The sequence below is a fragment of the Sciurus vulgaris genome (genome assembly GCF_902686455.1).
Source record: "Sciurus vulgaris genome assembly, chromosome: X".
NCBI lineage: Eukaryota > Metazoa > Chordata > Mammalia > Rodentia > Sciuridae > Sciurus > Sciurus vulgaris.
The window spans coordinates 106,659,142-106,674,657 of record NC_136471.1 but is presented as its reverse complement, the minus strand read 5'-3'; the positions used below and the strand labels follow the sequence as shown (position 1 = coordinate 106,674,657).

Here is a 15,516-nt window from a genome sequence, read left to right as displayed (position 1 = left end):
CTGATTTATCACACCATCCCATTCTACCTAGGAATCAAATAGTTGACACATAGTAGGAAAGCTATTAATTATCACATGTATTAAGTTACTTTTAATTTTTAAGTAGGGCAATTTTTAGTGCATTTTTTATTTTGGCATAACCATGACAGTGTCACTTAGATTTGCTTGCTTGTTCTGTGTATGTAGAGAAGGGTTGAGAATGCCTTTTGTCTTGAAAAGATTTTATCTTGTTCACACAATGTATACACTCTCTCATCAGAGTCCATTTCTCACCAAAGTTGTAGTATAAGCACAACATTATCCATTGCCCTCTTTATGTGTGGGACAAGACTGAAGGAAGGGGTGTGTGTGTGTGTGTCTGTGTGTCACAGAGTTGCTGTTGTATATATTTTTAATTCAGATGATTGAAAATTCATATGCAATCATATGAAGTAAAACAGAGTCCTTGTGCACTTTTTCCAGTTTGCCCCAATTGTAACATTTTGCAAAAGTATAGGATAATATGATGATGGAGAGATGGACATGGATATGATCTATCTTATTAAGATTGCCATAGCTTGCTTGAACTCCTGTGCATGTCTGTTTGTGTCTGTGTTATTAAGTGCTGAACAATTTTATCATCTATGTAGATTTGTGTATCCACCACCAGTCAAGATACTGAGATGGTTCTAATACCACAAGGATCTCTCCTGTTGTTTTATTACCTCACTCGCCATCCCTAAACTGTGGAAACCGTAATCTTCCATTTCTAAAATTTGTTCCCTCAAATAGTTTATATAAATTAAATAACATAGCATATAACCTTTAGGGTTGACTTTTTTTGTTTTTTAATTCAGCAATCTCTCTGGAGATTCAGCCATGTCATTGACTATATATTTTGTTCCTTTTTAGTACTAAGTAGTATTCCATGGTGTGGTAGGTATATCGTGTGGTTTGCTTAACCATTGATCTTTTATCTTTTGCCATTTTCATGAAAATATTTAATGTGATATACTATTTGTTATGACATTTCTGGGAAAAAGGAACTTTTTTAGTTCGACAAAGTTTTTTTTTAACCATTATCTTTTAAAGAATAGAGACTAATATGACAGTTTTTAGTAATTACCAGTACACTGCTTTAATATTCTTGTATGGGTTTTATGTGAACATAAGTTTTCATTTCTCTGGGATAAATGGCCATTAGTGCAATTGCTAGGTCATATGATAATTGCATATTTAGTTTAGTAGAAAATCCCAAATTGCTTCCCTTAGTGGCTGTACCATTTTGCATTCCAATGAGCAGTGTATGAGTGATACACTTTTCTCACATTCTTTCCAGTATTTCTTTGTCACTAGTTTTAAATTTTAGACATTTTGGCAGCTAGCAGAATCTCATTGTAGCTTTAATTTGTATTTCTTTGATGACTAATAATGTTGAACATATTTTCATGTGTTTTTCTGTCATCTGAATATCTTCTCTAGTGAAATTTTTATAAATGTGTTTTGCTCATTTTCTAATTATATTATTTGTTTTATTAAGTTTTGTAATTTCTTTGTATTCTGGATACAAGTTTTTTGATGGATATCTGACTTGAAAATGTTTTCTCAAAAAAAAAAGAAAATGTTTTCTCAGTCTATGATTTGACTTTTTATCTTTTCAACAGAATATTTTGTACAGTAATTTTTTTCTACTTAAATTTTGATTTCAATTTATCAGTGTTTTAATGGTTCATGCTTTTAGTGTAAAGGCTAAGAACTCTTTGCCAAAGCCTTGATCATGAAGATTTTATGCTATTTTTATTTTTTATTTTATAGTTAGATCAGTGATATCTTAGGAGTTAATTTTTGTATGAAATGTGAAGTTTATGTCAAGGTTTCTTTTTTCCCAATAGATATCCAATTGCTTTGACCCCCAGACCCCCAGTGTTGAAAAAGCTAACCTTTTCCCTTGAATTGATTGTGAACCTTTGGAAAAAAAATCAGTTGAGGAGCTGGGAGCATTTCTCAGTAGAGTGATTGCCTAGCATACTCATGTTCAATCCTCAGTACCACACCCACATTCACACACACACAATCAGTTGAGCATATTAGTGTCGGTTTATTTCTGAGTTCTGTATTTTGTTCTACTGCTCTATGTGTCAATTCCTTTACTGACATCATGCTATCTTAATTTACTATATAGTGTTTACTATATAGTGTTTCTTGAAATGTAGCAAAGCAGTTCTTCACACTTTACTGTTTTGTTAAGATTATTTTAGCTATTTTCATGTCTCAGCCTTTCCATATGAATTTTGGAATAAGTTTTCTGAGCCCACAAAAAACTTGTTGAGGTTTTTATAAGAATTGAGTTTACCATGTAGATCAATTTGAGAATTGACATCTTTATTATGTAAATTTCCCAATTTATGAACATGCTGCCTTTCCATTTATTTGGGTCTTTGATGTCTTTTACCAGCATTTTGTCATTTTTCAGTACAAAAATCCTGCATGTGTATCTTCAAGTGTGCATCTAGGTATTTCATTTTTTGGAGTGACTGTAAATGACATTGAATTTTTTTTCTTTCTTTTTTTTGGTGGGGATTACTGGGGATTGAACTCAGGGACACTCAACCACTGAGCCACATCCCCAGCCCTATTTTGTATTTTATTGGAGACAGGGTTTCACTTAGTTGCGTAGCGCCTTGCTTTTGCTGCAGCTGGCTTTGAACTCGCAATCCTTTTGCCTCAGCCTCCAGGGCCACTGGGATTACCAGTGTGTGCCACTGTGCCCAGCTGACATTGAATTTTTAATTTTGGTCTGAACATTTTCCTTGATAGTATGTAAATATGATTTATTTTTATGAGTTGATATATTTCATCTCACCTTGCTGAACTCAATTTCTAGATTTTTGTGTTTGTGTTTTTAGATTCCTTGTTACCTTCTGTCCCATCTATTTTAACTGTCTAAGAGCTTTTATCATGAAGAAATGTGGAATTTTATCAAATGCTTATGATTATGGTTGTTTTTTTTTGTTTGTTTTTTTTTTTTTTTTTGGTACTGAGGCTGGAACCCAGGGGTACTTAACCAGTGAGCCACATCCCTAGCCTTTTTAATATTTTATTTAGAGACAGGATCTCTCTAAGTTGCTTAGGGTCTCTCTAAGTTGCTGAGGCTGGCTTTGAACTCATGATCCTCCTACCTCAGCCTCTCTGGTTGCTAGGATTACAGGGTGGGCTACTGTGCCCAGGTGATCATGATATTTTTGTAACTTATTTATATTGTGGGTCACATTAGTTTTTGAATGTTGAACTAGACTCGTCCTTGTATACATGGGATGAATTCCTCTTGGCTATGCAGTATCATAGTTTTCCTGTATGCTAGAATTTGATTTGCTAATGTTATATTTGAGATTGCTGTGTCCCAATTCATGAGAGCTATTGGTGTATAGTAGGTTTTATTTATTTTTGTTTGTTTTGTATTGCCTTGTCTGTCTTTGGTGTAAGGGTAGTACTAGTCTCAAAATGAATTAAAAAATATTCCCTCTTATTTTCTGGAATAGCTTTTTTAATATTGATACTATATTCTTTAAAGGGTGAAATTTGCTGGTGAAATTGTCTGAGCCTGGAAATTTCTCTCCAAGGATGTTATAAATCATGAGTCAGATTTTTGATGCTTAGTGGGCTGTTCATATTGCTTGTTTCATCTTGGTTGAGTCATTATAATTTGTGATTTTCAAGGAATTCTTACAGTTTTAAGTTGTCAAGTATATGAAGTTTCTAGTAATTTTTCCTCATTCTTTTTAAATGACTATAGCATCATAGCGATAGTTCCTTTGTTATTCCTGATGTCAGCGATTTGTCCTCTTATTTATTTATTTTTTGAGTATTGCTAGGGGTTTATCAACCACTATTGATATTTTTTTAAAATCTTAATTTCTTATTGACTTTATTATTTTATTTTAAATACCATTGACTGCTGCTACCTATTGTTTATTTCCCTCTTCTTGATTTGAGTTTATGTAATATTGTCTTTTTCTAGTTTCTTGATGTTGGAAATTAGATCATTGATTTGAAACACCCGCCCACCCCACCTTATATATATTTTTTTAGTACCAGGGATTGAAACTGGGGGTGCTTAACCACTGAGCCACATCCCCAGCCCTTTTTTATATTTTATTAGAAACAGGGTCTTGCTAAGTTGCTTAGAGCCTTGCTAAGTTGCTGAGGCTGGCTTTGAACTTGTGAACTTCCTGCCTCAGCCTCCTGAGCTGCTGAGAATACAGGCATGTGCCACCAAGCTCTGCAGCACTGTTTTAGTTTTCTCCCATGTTTTTATATAACGGTTTTGTTTTTGTTCACTTGTACATATTTTTTAGATATGGAACTTCTTTGACTCATGAATTATTTATAAGTGTGTTAATTTCTGCACATTTAACGAGTTTCCTGTTGTTTTCTTTTATTGATCTATACTATTCTGTTAAGGTTAGCTAAAACATTGTACATGAATTAAAATATCTTAAATTTATCCACTTTTGTGGTTCAGAATACAGTCTATCTTGGTGAATATTCCATAAGTGTTTGAGAAAAATGTCCACTCTTATTTTCTTAGGCAGATTGTTTTGTATATGTAAATTAAATATTATCAGGTACTTGTTTTTTCTGACAGTCTGTCTTTAACTTTTGGGTTAGTGGGTCCAAATCAAAGGGAGCCTTTAGATGAGAATTTTGATATCTCCAACTATTATTGTTTTTGTTTTTTTCCTTCCAACTTTGTCAAAATTTTTTGAGTATATTTTGAGGTTCTCTTGTTTAATGTGTACATATTTATGATCATGTTTTCCTAGTAGATTAATCCTGCTATGACTTAATGCCTGGTTATTGCAAATAACCTAAGAAATCAATACAGATCTGTTTTTACTCTACTTATTATTGGTATTATTATTATCATTGTTAGATTTGTAAGCAAAATGTACTTGAAACCTAACAAAATAAATTCTAAATTAGGCTAATTTATTTCCAGATAATTACTTAGGAAAGTCATGAGTCTTTGGCTTTTTGCAACATAGGAGTGATCATAATATTTTCCTGACTTTGGGGAATTTTTGTCAGTACCAAACAGGGTAATATACTTAAGGGCACTTTGTAAACCATAAATCACTATCCAGCTATAAAATAAATGTATACTTGGGAAATGTGCATGTAGGATAATTTATTCACATATGGAAACACATGTAACAGGTGTGATACAGTGAACTTTAGAGGCATATGTGAAAAGTCATTTGTATCATTTTGTACTTAGATCTCTTTTATACCTTTAATGATATGTTGTAGTATCACAAGCTTTTTTAATTTTTATTTATTTATTTATTTTTTAATTTATTTATTTATTTTTTTTGCGGTGCTGGGGATTGAACCTAGGGCCTTGTGCTTGCAAGGCAAGCACTCTACCAACCGAGCTATCTCCCCAGCCCACAACCTTTTTTTAAAAAAAATTTTTGTAGTTGTAGATGGACATTATGTCTTTATTTTATTTATTTATTTTTTAAAAAAATTTTTATGTGGTGCTAAGGATCGAACCCAGTGCCTCATATATGCCAGGCAAGTGCTCTGCCAGTGAACCCCAGCCCCAGCCCCATGACCTTCTCTTACTTCATCATATTTTGTGTCATTCAAACTATTTTATTAAGATCAATTCCAACTTTTCTGAGAAGGGTCAAATAAATGTATTATCTACTTAAGTGGAAATTCCCAAAATGAATTCCGAATATGTTTTGAGCAATGCAAATGTTAAGGGGTAGCTTCTCAAGGTGAGTATTTAAGAGGGTATACCATGCACTTTAGATGCATAAAATCTAAATTTTATTTAAAAATGTATCTCATTCTCTTGTTTTCACATCTTTATTTCTTAATTTCTTTTGCTGACAACTATGCTACCTGTAGACCTATAAGGAAACCAAAATGTGTTTTTAGGAGGTGAAAGTGTGTATGTTTGTCTCCTTATGAATTTAACTATGAATTTGTTGATGGTTAAAATTAATTAGGTAGTCCTCTGTTCTCTTTCCTTAGGTTGATTCCATCCTGTGAATTGGAAATTGCATCATTAGTTGATTTTGGCACATTAGTTGCCAATAGTAAAGTGTATTGTAAAGAGACAAGAATTATTAACCATGGCAAAGCTCCAGGTAAATACTTTGTCATATAAATTCATTTACAATTTTAGAAGTATTGGAATTATTTTAAATGTATCCCTTGTTTTATTAATAGATTCTCTGAATCATCAAAAAATATGCCTTCAAATCATCAAAATATATTTCATTTGAAATAGATCAAACCAAAAGCCCTTAAATAGTATGACTCTAAAGGGCAGATAATGCAATAATTCAGGAAAAATGGACCTGCCTTCTTATGATACTGATTAATACAGCCTGACTCTCAGATGATTGGTGACCTCCCTTGATATAGGACAGATGAGGCTGGACACAGGAAGCAGGTTTATTGGCTGCAGCCAGTCCAGAATGGGGCTTTCACTTAAATCAATTCTTCCCTCTGAACTCCGAGTCCAGAAATATTTAGATCTCTATACCCAGTGTGCAAGAGCGGGGGAGGGGGACTTGGAGGCTTAAAATTTGCAGAAGTCTACATAAGAGTAGTTTTATTTTTCCCCTTTGAGTTCACAGAGAGTGCCTCGTGTCTAATTTTTTGATTATTCAGAAACTTTTACACACTTTACCACAAAAGCAGAAGTAACATCATGACGCCCCCAGGCAAATTTAGTTATTGCAAGACAGAGCAATAGGAAATAGGAAACCTAACCACATTTGAACTCATTTGCAGAAATTCGTGCTGATAGTCTGGGAACAATTATGGTGAGGGTCTCTGGAGAAGCTTAATTAAGATTTTTGGTGGAGGGGGGGTGCACCACTGCACCCTGAGAAAAGGAGGGAAGAAGGTGTCATAGAGGTGACATTGTCTTTAGCACCATCCAATCACAGAATTAGGGCACAGTGCCTTACTATCTGTGTGATCTCTGGGCAAATTTTTTTTAATTAAATTTTAGATTCTTTATCAACTGAGACTAATATAATGTATGATTATTAATTATATATACCTTAAAATGGTGGCATGGTGTCTGGCTCATCGTAGGCACTCAGTAAGTATTTATCCTCTTTTGTCACTAGACAGGAGAGGATCTTTCTGAGATTGCTATGGAATACATAAACCAGATCTTAAATCCAAAATTCTTTCCTACTAACTGTGGTAGTTATCTGGGGCTGCCTAATTGATCATTGGGAATTATTAAGACAAAGGTGATCTATCACATTACTGATTTTTTTCCTAGGGTATGAAAAAAATAAAACTGATAACTGTTCTTCATTGAATATTGCTCATTATACTTACAATGTTTTGATTTTTAAATGATTGAATGTCCACTGCCTGTGAGTTGGTGAAATATTAGGCTCATTTGTAGTATTACTGCATTGTGAAGGATAGACTCATTGGAAGTGATTATAGACTGTATGGTCCTGTAGACTATACTTTAGAGCAGTGATATACAACTGAGAAATTTTTATTTGTATTATTTTACTGTTCAGAATTTCTCTTTACTATTGTTCATTCATAATTCTTCAGAGATTAAATCACAATAATATATCCTTTTTATTCTAAAATCTCGCCAAATTAAGTAGTTTTATTACAACTGAAAGCCCTTAGTAAAAGAGAACTATGGATTTAATTTTAGTTGAATATTTAATGTGATTTTACTAAGTGAAATAAAATAAAATTAAGCTGCAGACTTGGGTCCACATATTTTTGGAAAAATAATCCAAATTGGCTTTTAGTATTGTATTAAAATTTTATATGTAATGTTTGTACTAACTTGTCTAGGTATATAATTGAGTATTGCAAAATGATAACTATTAACTTATAAACTGAAACAAATTGTTATCAGTGAATCAGATTTTCTTATGACTTTGTCTCTCACCCTTGGATTTGATTCATATTATTTTTCCACCATTACCAAAATTGATATTATGTATTATATTCACAATGGTGAGTGCCTCTAAAGTGTCATAAAGTCCTTATTTTCTATGAGTACATATACAAATTAATGATAATAGCAATGTATATTCATTAAGAAAAACACTTCTGCAGAAAATAGATTCCACTACCAAAGATTATTTTAATAAAATTTTAAAAGGTATTTCACATGACAAATATTTTATAGTTTTAGAGTCAAAGTTTTACAGACTTATATCTATACTTAAGAAGACATTGAAAAAACACAGAAGTTTTATGATTTTTACAACTTTGTTTTTTCTCTTTCTGGTAGTGTTGCTGGAGATATCTTTGGTTTTGTAGACCCCAAAGCTTATCCATGTAACAACTTCTTATGGTTTATTTTGATAGCCCATTATGGATAACCATCCAGGGATTTAAGCAAAAAAATGGTTGAATACATTTTTTTCCTTTACCTTTATAAAAATGATTCCTAAGTTTCCTCCTGACTTCAAAGTTGTGTTCACCTTTTCTTTCTGAAAAGATGTGGTTCATTATTTAAGGTGTCTCTAATATTACTGCACCACAAGTTGGTGAACTCCATGTTCCCTTTTATGATTTTATCATATGGATAATATTTCTATTGTCTTTCAGTTTTTATGTTTGAAGGTTGAAAAAATATTATTTTAGCATGCTTTAAACTGAACATCCTTAATTATATGAATATATTTTTATAACGTAATAATGTATAGCAGTTGCTAAAGTGTGGCAAACCGTAAGGAACCCTCACATTTAATATACAAAAAAAAAAAAAAAAAAAGGAACAGCAGTTCACAAAAGAGAACTAAAGAGGGGTAGAGGTAGTAGAAAAAGAATTATAACATTAATAGCTAATGTTTACTGAACACAATGTATGCCAGAGAGTATGGTATGCATTTTATTATTGATGCAGGTTGACTGGAACTTGACAGATCTAGCTCAGCTGGGTGCTCTGCTTCAAGCCAAGGAAACTGAGCTGTTCTGTTTCTCACTGAAAGTCTGTGGGTCAGCTGGGTGGATCTGCTCCACATTTTCATATTCTAGGGCATAGGCCAAAGGGATAGCAAGTACTCAGGCAAAACATTTCTCACTTCCCTATCATGGGAAATAGACAGGAAATACATATGGATTGGAACTGGCATGCTGTTATGGTTTGGATGTGAGGTGTCCCCCAAAAGCTCATGTGTGAGACAATGCAAGAAGGCTTGGAGGAGAGATGATTGGGTTGTGAAAGCTTTAACCCAACCAGTGCATTAGTCACCTGATGGGATTAATTGAGTGGTAATTGAAGGCAGGTGGGGTGTGGCTGGAGTACCTGGGAATTAGGGGCATGGCTTTGGAGTACATACATGTACACTCTCCTGCCAAGGCCTCACCTCAAGCCTTGAGGAATGGAGCCTGCTGTCTATGGATTGAGACCTCTGACACTGTGAGCCCTCTTATGAACTTTTCCTCCCTAAAATTGTTCTGGTCAGGTTTTTTTAGTCCCAGCAGTGAAAAATCTGACTGAAACACATGCTATTAATTCCATTCATATATTATTGGCAAAGCAAATCACATAGAGAAATCTAGTGTCAGGAGATAGGAAAACATACATTGTATACAGGTTTGAATGCAGAGAAGGGTGAAAAATTGGGAGTCAAGAGTCTAATCTTCTGCACCAGCTGTTGTACTTTAAGAAGTAGCTCAACATTTCTGAGTGTCTATTTTTATATTTGTAAAATGAAGATAAATGATTGAACCTATATCATAGAAAAGTTCTTAGTATAAATGTATAAACATAAGTGGTTAATATAGTTCAGCTATTTATAAGACTTGAGTCCTAACACAGCGCTCATGTTTGTTGGCTTACCCTGGCATCTGGAGTTACAACTAAAGCTGTTATTTTGGGTCAACACTAGACTATCTTGTCTGTAATATCCGTCCCCCACTAAAACTATGAATGAATCATTGTAAGGTTCCATATGTAAACCATTACTCTTATTCTCCTTAGGTGTATTTAAAACAGACTACCAGGGCCAATTACCCATTCTCATTTCTCCAGCTAGTGGTATTGTGGAAGCTAAGTCATCAGTGATTGTCAAAGTGGATTTCTGTGCAGACCAGCCCAGAGTTGTAAATGAAGTTGCAAAGTAAGTATATATTATGGTTCTTAATTCTAATATGGGTCTTAATAACTTTCCTGTTTATCCTTCAGATGTGCCTTTGATTGTATATTAGCTTCTTTTTTTTTTTTTTTTCATTCTGCGTTCATTCATTGAGGTGCTACTATTTGCCAACCACCAGGCTCAGAAATAGGAAGAACTAGAGAATAGTGTATTGGTACACAAAATGGGAACTGCTGTTTTGGATTTTGTGGAGTGGATAAGGGAAGGTCTCCACTAACAAGGCAATAGATGAACCAAACAATTAACCGTGAGGAAGAATTGGCCAGCAAACAGCAGTAATGTGGTTGGGTATGTGGTGTATCTGTGTTTGTGTGTGTAGGGGAGATTAGTGTTGTTGAGGGAAGTGAGTTAGGGGAGTCATTTCAGGTAGAGCAAGTAGCAGACTTAAAATCCAAGAGGTGAAAAGGCAGTTTTACATATTGTGGGATCTGAGGCAATGCAGAGTCAAAGGGATAGAGATGCAAAGTGATGCCAAATGAAATCAGAAAAACAGAATGACATAGATCCAGTAAAGTGTCATGAAGGCCAGAACTTTTTGTGAAGTATGTCTGCATTCATTAATGGGATGTGCAAACAGTACAATGGGTCACCACCAATATTTAAAAGAATGAAGTAAAAAATATCAGAATACATCTTACATAGCATGGGAAATGCTGTTTTATAAATCTTTCACTGTGTGTGGATATGTATTACTGCATTGCAATGTAAAATATATTTCTTACTGAAGACCATAGTCATAAATGAGTGAGAAAAACATGTGAGTCCTGATAGGAGTATAGGTTTTATTGTGAAGGCTGTGATACCTCAGGAAGGCTTTAGGAATGGGAATGCCTTGATGAGTTTGCATTTTAGAAAGGTCATACAGGTAGCAGTGTGCAAAACAGATCAGGATATACAAATGTGGAGTGTTCAGTCTGACTAGAAATTATAATAATAAAGCAAGAAGGAAATGATAAAGAAAGGCCTGAGCTAAGGTACAAATTGGGAGGACTGAGAGAAATGTGATGATTAGAGATATGTTATGGAGGTAAATTTCACTAAAGTTGGTGACAGATTATAGAAAGAAAAGACAAAAGAAGGAACATGTCTGTGGGAGAAGATCTTAAGTTCAGATTTGACATTTGGGGATTGACTTGCTTTTCAGAATCCTGGTAGAGCTGATTGAGGCCTATTACATTCCCTTGTCTTGAGTCCAAGAATGTAATTCAGTCTAGATATATTGGGTGTAGGGTCATCAATGTATAAATGATAGATGAAAGGGAAAGAATTAAGAATAACTCTAAGGAAGGTAAAGTATGAAAGAGTAGGAGAGAAATATGACTGTATTACAAAGGATCCAAGACTTAGAATGAGAAGGTAGGGAATAAGTTAGTTAGAAGGAAAACCAGGAAACATGGTGTCCAGGAAGCTAAGGGAGGATAGAGGTGTAAATAGATGAGATTAACAAAGCCCAATGTTGTTGGCTGTGATGTAAAATAAGAGCTTAGGTGATAGGTGAGGAGTAGCCAGTTATTTGTGTTATATGGTGGGACTAGATTGAGAAGTTTGCATTTATGCCCAAGAGGGATAAATATGGAAATGCAGTTATAAAAGATCACTGAATTAATATGGGAAGTTTTATGGTTTTATGGGCAATATTCTTTTCAGCAAAGTAGTTGTGTTGTGCTGAGATATTTTATATTGTAGAGAATGGAGGTGTTAGAATATGCATGAGATTGGTTGTTAGACTTGAGGTGTGGATTGAGTTAGCTAAGAATTCTAGAGCTAGAAGTAATCATATAAATCATCTAACTCTAGTATTAATGAAATAATCAGTGATATGGATAGTTCATGAGCTCTTTTTTTTGTCAATTCATGAGTTCATTTTCCAACTTTGTTCTTTCTAGTAGACAATTAACTAGGTTGCATACATGCCGTTCCAAGGTGTAGATTCAGGCACGGGACCTGTTAACCTTTGGCATGTATATGAAATAAATTGACCTTAGGCTATTGAATTTTAACTATAATATGATTTTATAAAATTTTATCCATATATTTAGAAGAAAACTACATAGAATCTAATAAAATATTTATACATATGTATATTTTATTATCCTATAGAGTGAGTTTGCAAGGACGTCCTGATATACTCTTCAATATCAAAGCTCATGTAGTTGAACAGATTATTGAATTGTTTGACATGAACAATGATAAAAAGTTGGAATGCATTCACTTTGGTTCTGTTTTCTTTGGAACATCAAAAATTGAACATGCACTTCTATATAATAATAGCCCGGAATCCATAAATTGGGTGGCAATAATTCAAGATGATTCTGTTGGAGAAGAAGTGGTAAGTAAATGGTGCAACAGTGGCTTAGCAGGTATTATGATTTAAAGCAGGTCATTTTGAATCTACTAATAGCCAATGAGCTATTTAATTATGTTAAATATATTTTAACATGGGATGTGATTTCATGTGTGTCCTAGGTTAGCTTTAAAAACTTCAGTAAATTAAGCTAACATTTATAATAATGTGTATCTGAAGTAAAATAGTTAAGTATTATGGATCAGTGACTAATTGTGGTGATTTTTGTTCTCATCAAATTTTCAGTATCCTTTAAATTTTATCATGTGTTACTTAGTCAAATTTAGGTAGGTGTCACTTTAAAGATGGATATTCTCTATTTTCTCTAAAATTTCAATGATTGTTTTATGAGCTCCTCTTAAAATATTTTTATTGTTTGCTTTAAAATGCTTTTATTTCTGATTTTATATTATAGGGTACAAATATTCAACAAAGTACAGATGTTGCTTTAAATAATCTCACCTACTTAAACAAAATAAAAAATATAGATATTACCAATTTTATCTCCTGTGTCCCCAATGAAGGGACTTTACTACCTTATCAAAAGATTATAATTACATTTTGTTTCAGCCCAAAGTAAGTAAGCCCAAAATTTATTCCATTGTAATATTATTAAGTATTAATGGAAATTGTTAGCTACACTTTAACCAAATTTATTTTAATACTGTCATAGTAAAGCTTGCCTGAAGGCATAAATCAGATTTTTTCTTGTTATTGTTCTAAATATTTCCAGCATGGTTAATATTATTTCCAATATTTTTATTTTATTAGTGCATTATAGTTATACTTAATAGTTGTATTCATTTTGACAGAATCATACATGCATGGAATTTGATTTGCTCTTTCAGTACTGGTATCCCCCTTTCCCTCCCCTCTTCCCTCTCCCTATTCCTCTTCCTTTACTGTACTGGTCTTCCTTTCATTCATTTATTTATTTTTGTTGGTGATTTATAGATATATATAAAGGTGAAATTCACTATGATATATATGCACATAATATCCAATATTTGGGAATTTAGTGCTAAATACTTGATGATAATTAAAAATCACTGTAGACCTTGTGGAAATGTGGGAAGTACCAAGTTTGGTTTTTTGTGTTTTGTTTTTTTAAATAGCCACAAACTGATTTGTGCAGTACAGAACTTGTCTCTGCAGAAGTAATCAGGTACAGGAGTATGTAGAGATGCCTCCAAATACAATGTGGTGCTCATGATAGGGCAGAATCCTTGGTGACTGAGTATAATAAGTATTAAACATACAAGTAACTGCTGGGATTAACCACAACTGCTTTTGAAATGCATACTTTTGATACTTAGACCAATATATTTTTTCAGTTTCATGTTCTTAGTTTTGTTATTTAGACTGGAAAGATTTTTGGAAGTGCTACTTTTAATGTACAGTAACAATTGTAGTGACACCTTGGTATGCTGCAGTGTGTGTCAATAACCGATCCTATTGCAAGTATGATTATTCTTGTTCGTGAGAGGATAATGTTCAATGTGATATTTTCAATGTGATATGTTCAATGTGATATCAATTGCCTTTTTTGCGGGGGGTACTGGGGATTGAACCCAGTGGCGCTTAACCACTAAGACACATCCCCAGCCCTTTTTTTATTTTTTATTTTGAGACGGGGTCTCACTCACTAAGTTGCTTAGGGCCTCACTAGATTGGTGAGGCTGGCTTTGAACTTGTACTCCTCTTGCCTTAGCCTCCCTAGTCACTGGGATTACAGGCCTGTGCCACTAGGCCTGGCTCAGTTGCCTTTTGAAGACTGAGTTATTTTAATTTTAAGGAAGCTAATATATCAAATAATTGTTCCACTTGTCCAATCTAAAATTACCTTACTAATGATACCTTCATACAGAAAATTTCTTTGGTGAATTTATAAGATTCTGTTTAATACACAATCTTTTAAATTCCATAGCAGCATGTTAACTTTGAGAATCTGGCATGGACCCATAGGTATGAGTATGATTTGAAATCTTAGTCATATGTGTTTTGAACACACCATTTGCATTCCTACTTCATCTTACAGGTCATTCGTTTGTGTATTTGTGTATCAGCTGCCAAAAGAGCTAACCTCTGGTTAATGCAGATAAAGATAGTCAGTGAGCAGGCCCATGATGTATCCCATCTGTCTTTGATCCTATTTCACTTCTTTCCACCCTTCCTTTCTTTCTCTCTAACAAGATTTAAGTCTTACCAAATCTTTTTCTCCAAATTACTTGTTGTCCATGAATAAGAAGTTGTCTTGCAATATGCATTATAACCTGGGGGAGAAAAATATGTAACAAATTTTCAATTACTCTCAAGGGTAAGATGAACTATTGTAGAAAATTGACCAGAGTCCTTGGTCAGCAATGAATTTTGCCTGGAAAGAAAATCCTTTACAGACAAAGTGGCATTTGAGCTAGATCTTGATGACTTAGTGCATTTAAGTTACTCTTGTCTTAGGAATGTTAGCATGAATTCATTTTTCTAAACTTTATACTCTGTAGCCTTCTTTTGTCAAGTTCTATATCTGTTCAGTAATTTTGGAAAATGAATAACAGCTATATTTCTATTACTTAATTTTCATTTGCTTGCATAGATTTAAGGACTGGGTTGATATTTCTTTGAGAGGTGGTAATGTATATCACTTTTGCTTTAAAAATAACTGATTGTAATTTTTACAGACTAGTAATTGATGGTAAAAAGGATGTTGACCCTTCACACAGGCAAGACTATGCTGTCTTTTTGAGATTTGAATCCATAGGAAGTAAAGATGGATTTTTGAGAGATGATGACAATAAAACCATCACAAGTAAGTATAAAATTAACAAAATCATCAAATATAGCAATTAAAATTGTTTAAAATTTTGATATCAATATTTGTAGAGGCACTTTGATAAAATTTATAATTATTAGACAACAAAAATACTAGCATATTTAAGTGACTTTAGCATATCATCTTTTAAGAATGCAATCAACCTTGGAATAGTTCACATACTAAATTTCTAGGTTAGAATT

General features: G+C 33.5%; 1 protein-coding gene and 1 long non-coding RNA gene across 2 annotated transcripts in view; one reads left to right on the top strand and one right to left on the bottom strand.

Annotated features, from left to right (window-relative positions):
- Positions 1–15,516, bottom strand: part of LOC306650734 — a 1,184,502-nt gene that overhangs the window by 566,067 nt on the left and 602,919 nt on the right. The window lies entirely within an intron of this gene.
- CFAP47 (cilia and flagella associated protein 47) overlaps positions 1–15,516 on the top strand; it is a 400,269-nt gene that overhangs the window by 3,894 nt on the left and 380,859 nt on the right. The window contains 5 exon segments of the mRNA XM_079122986.1: positions 6,025–6,140; positions 9,986–10,124; positions 12,261–12,489; positions 12,920–13,080; positions 15,183–15,310. Of these exon segments, the coding sequence (XP_078979112.1) occupies positions 6,025–6,140; positions 9,986–10,124; positions 12,261–12,489; positions 12,920–13,080; positions 15,183–15,310 (773 nt within the window).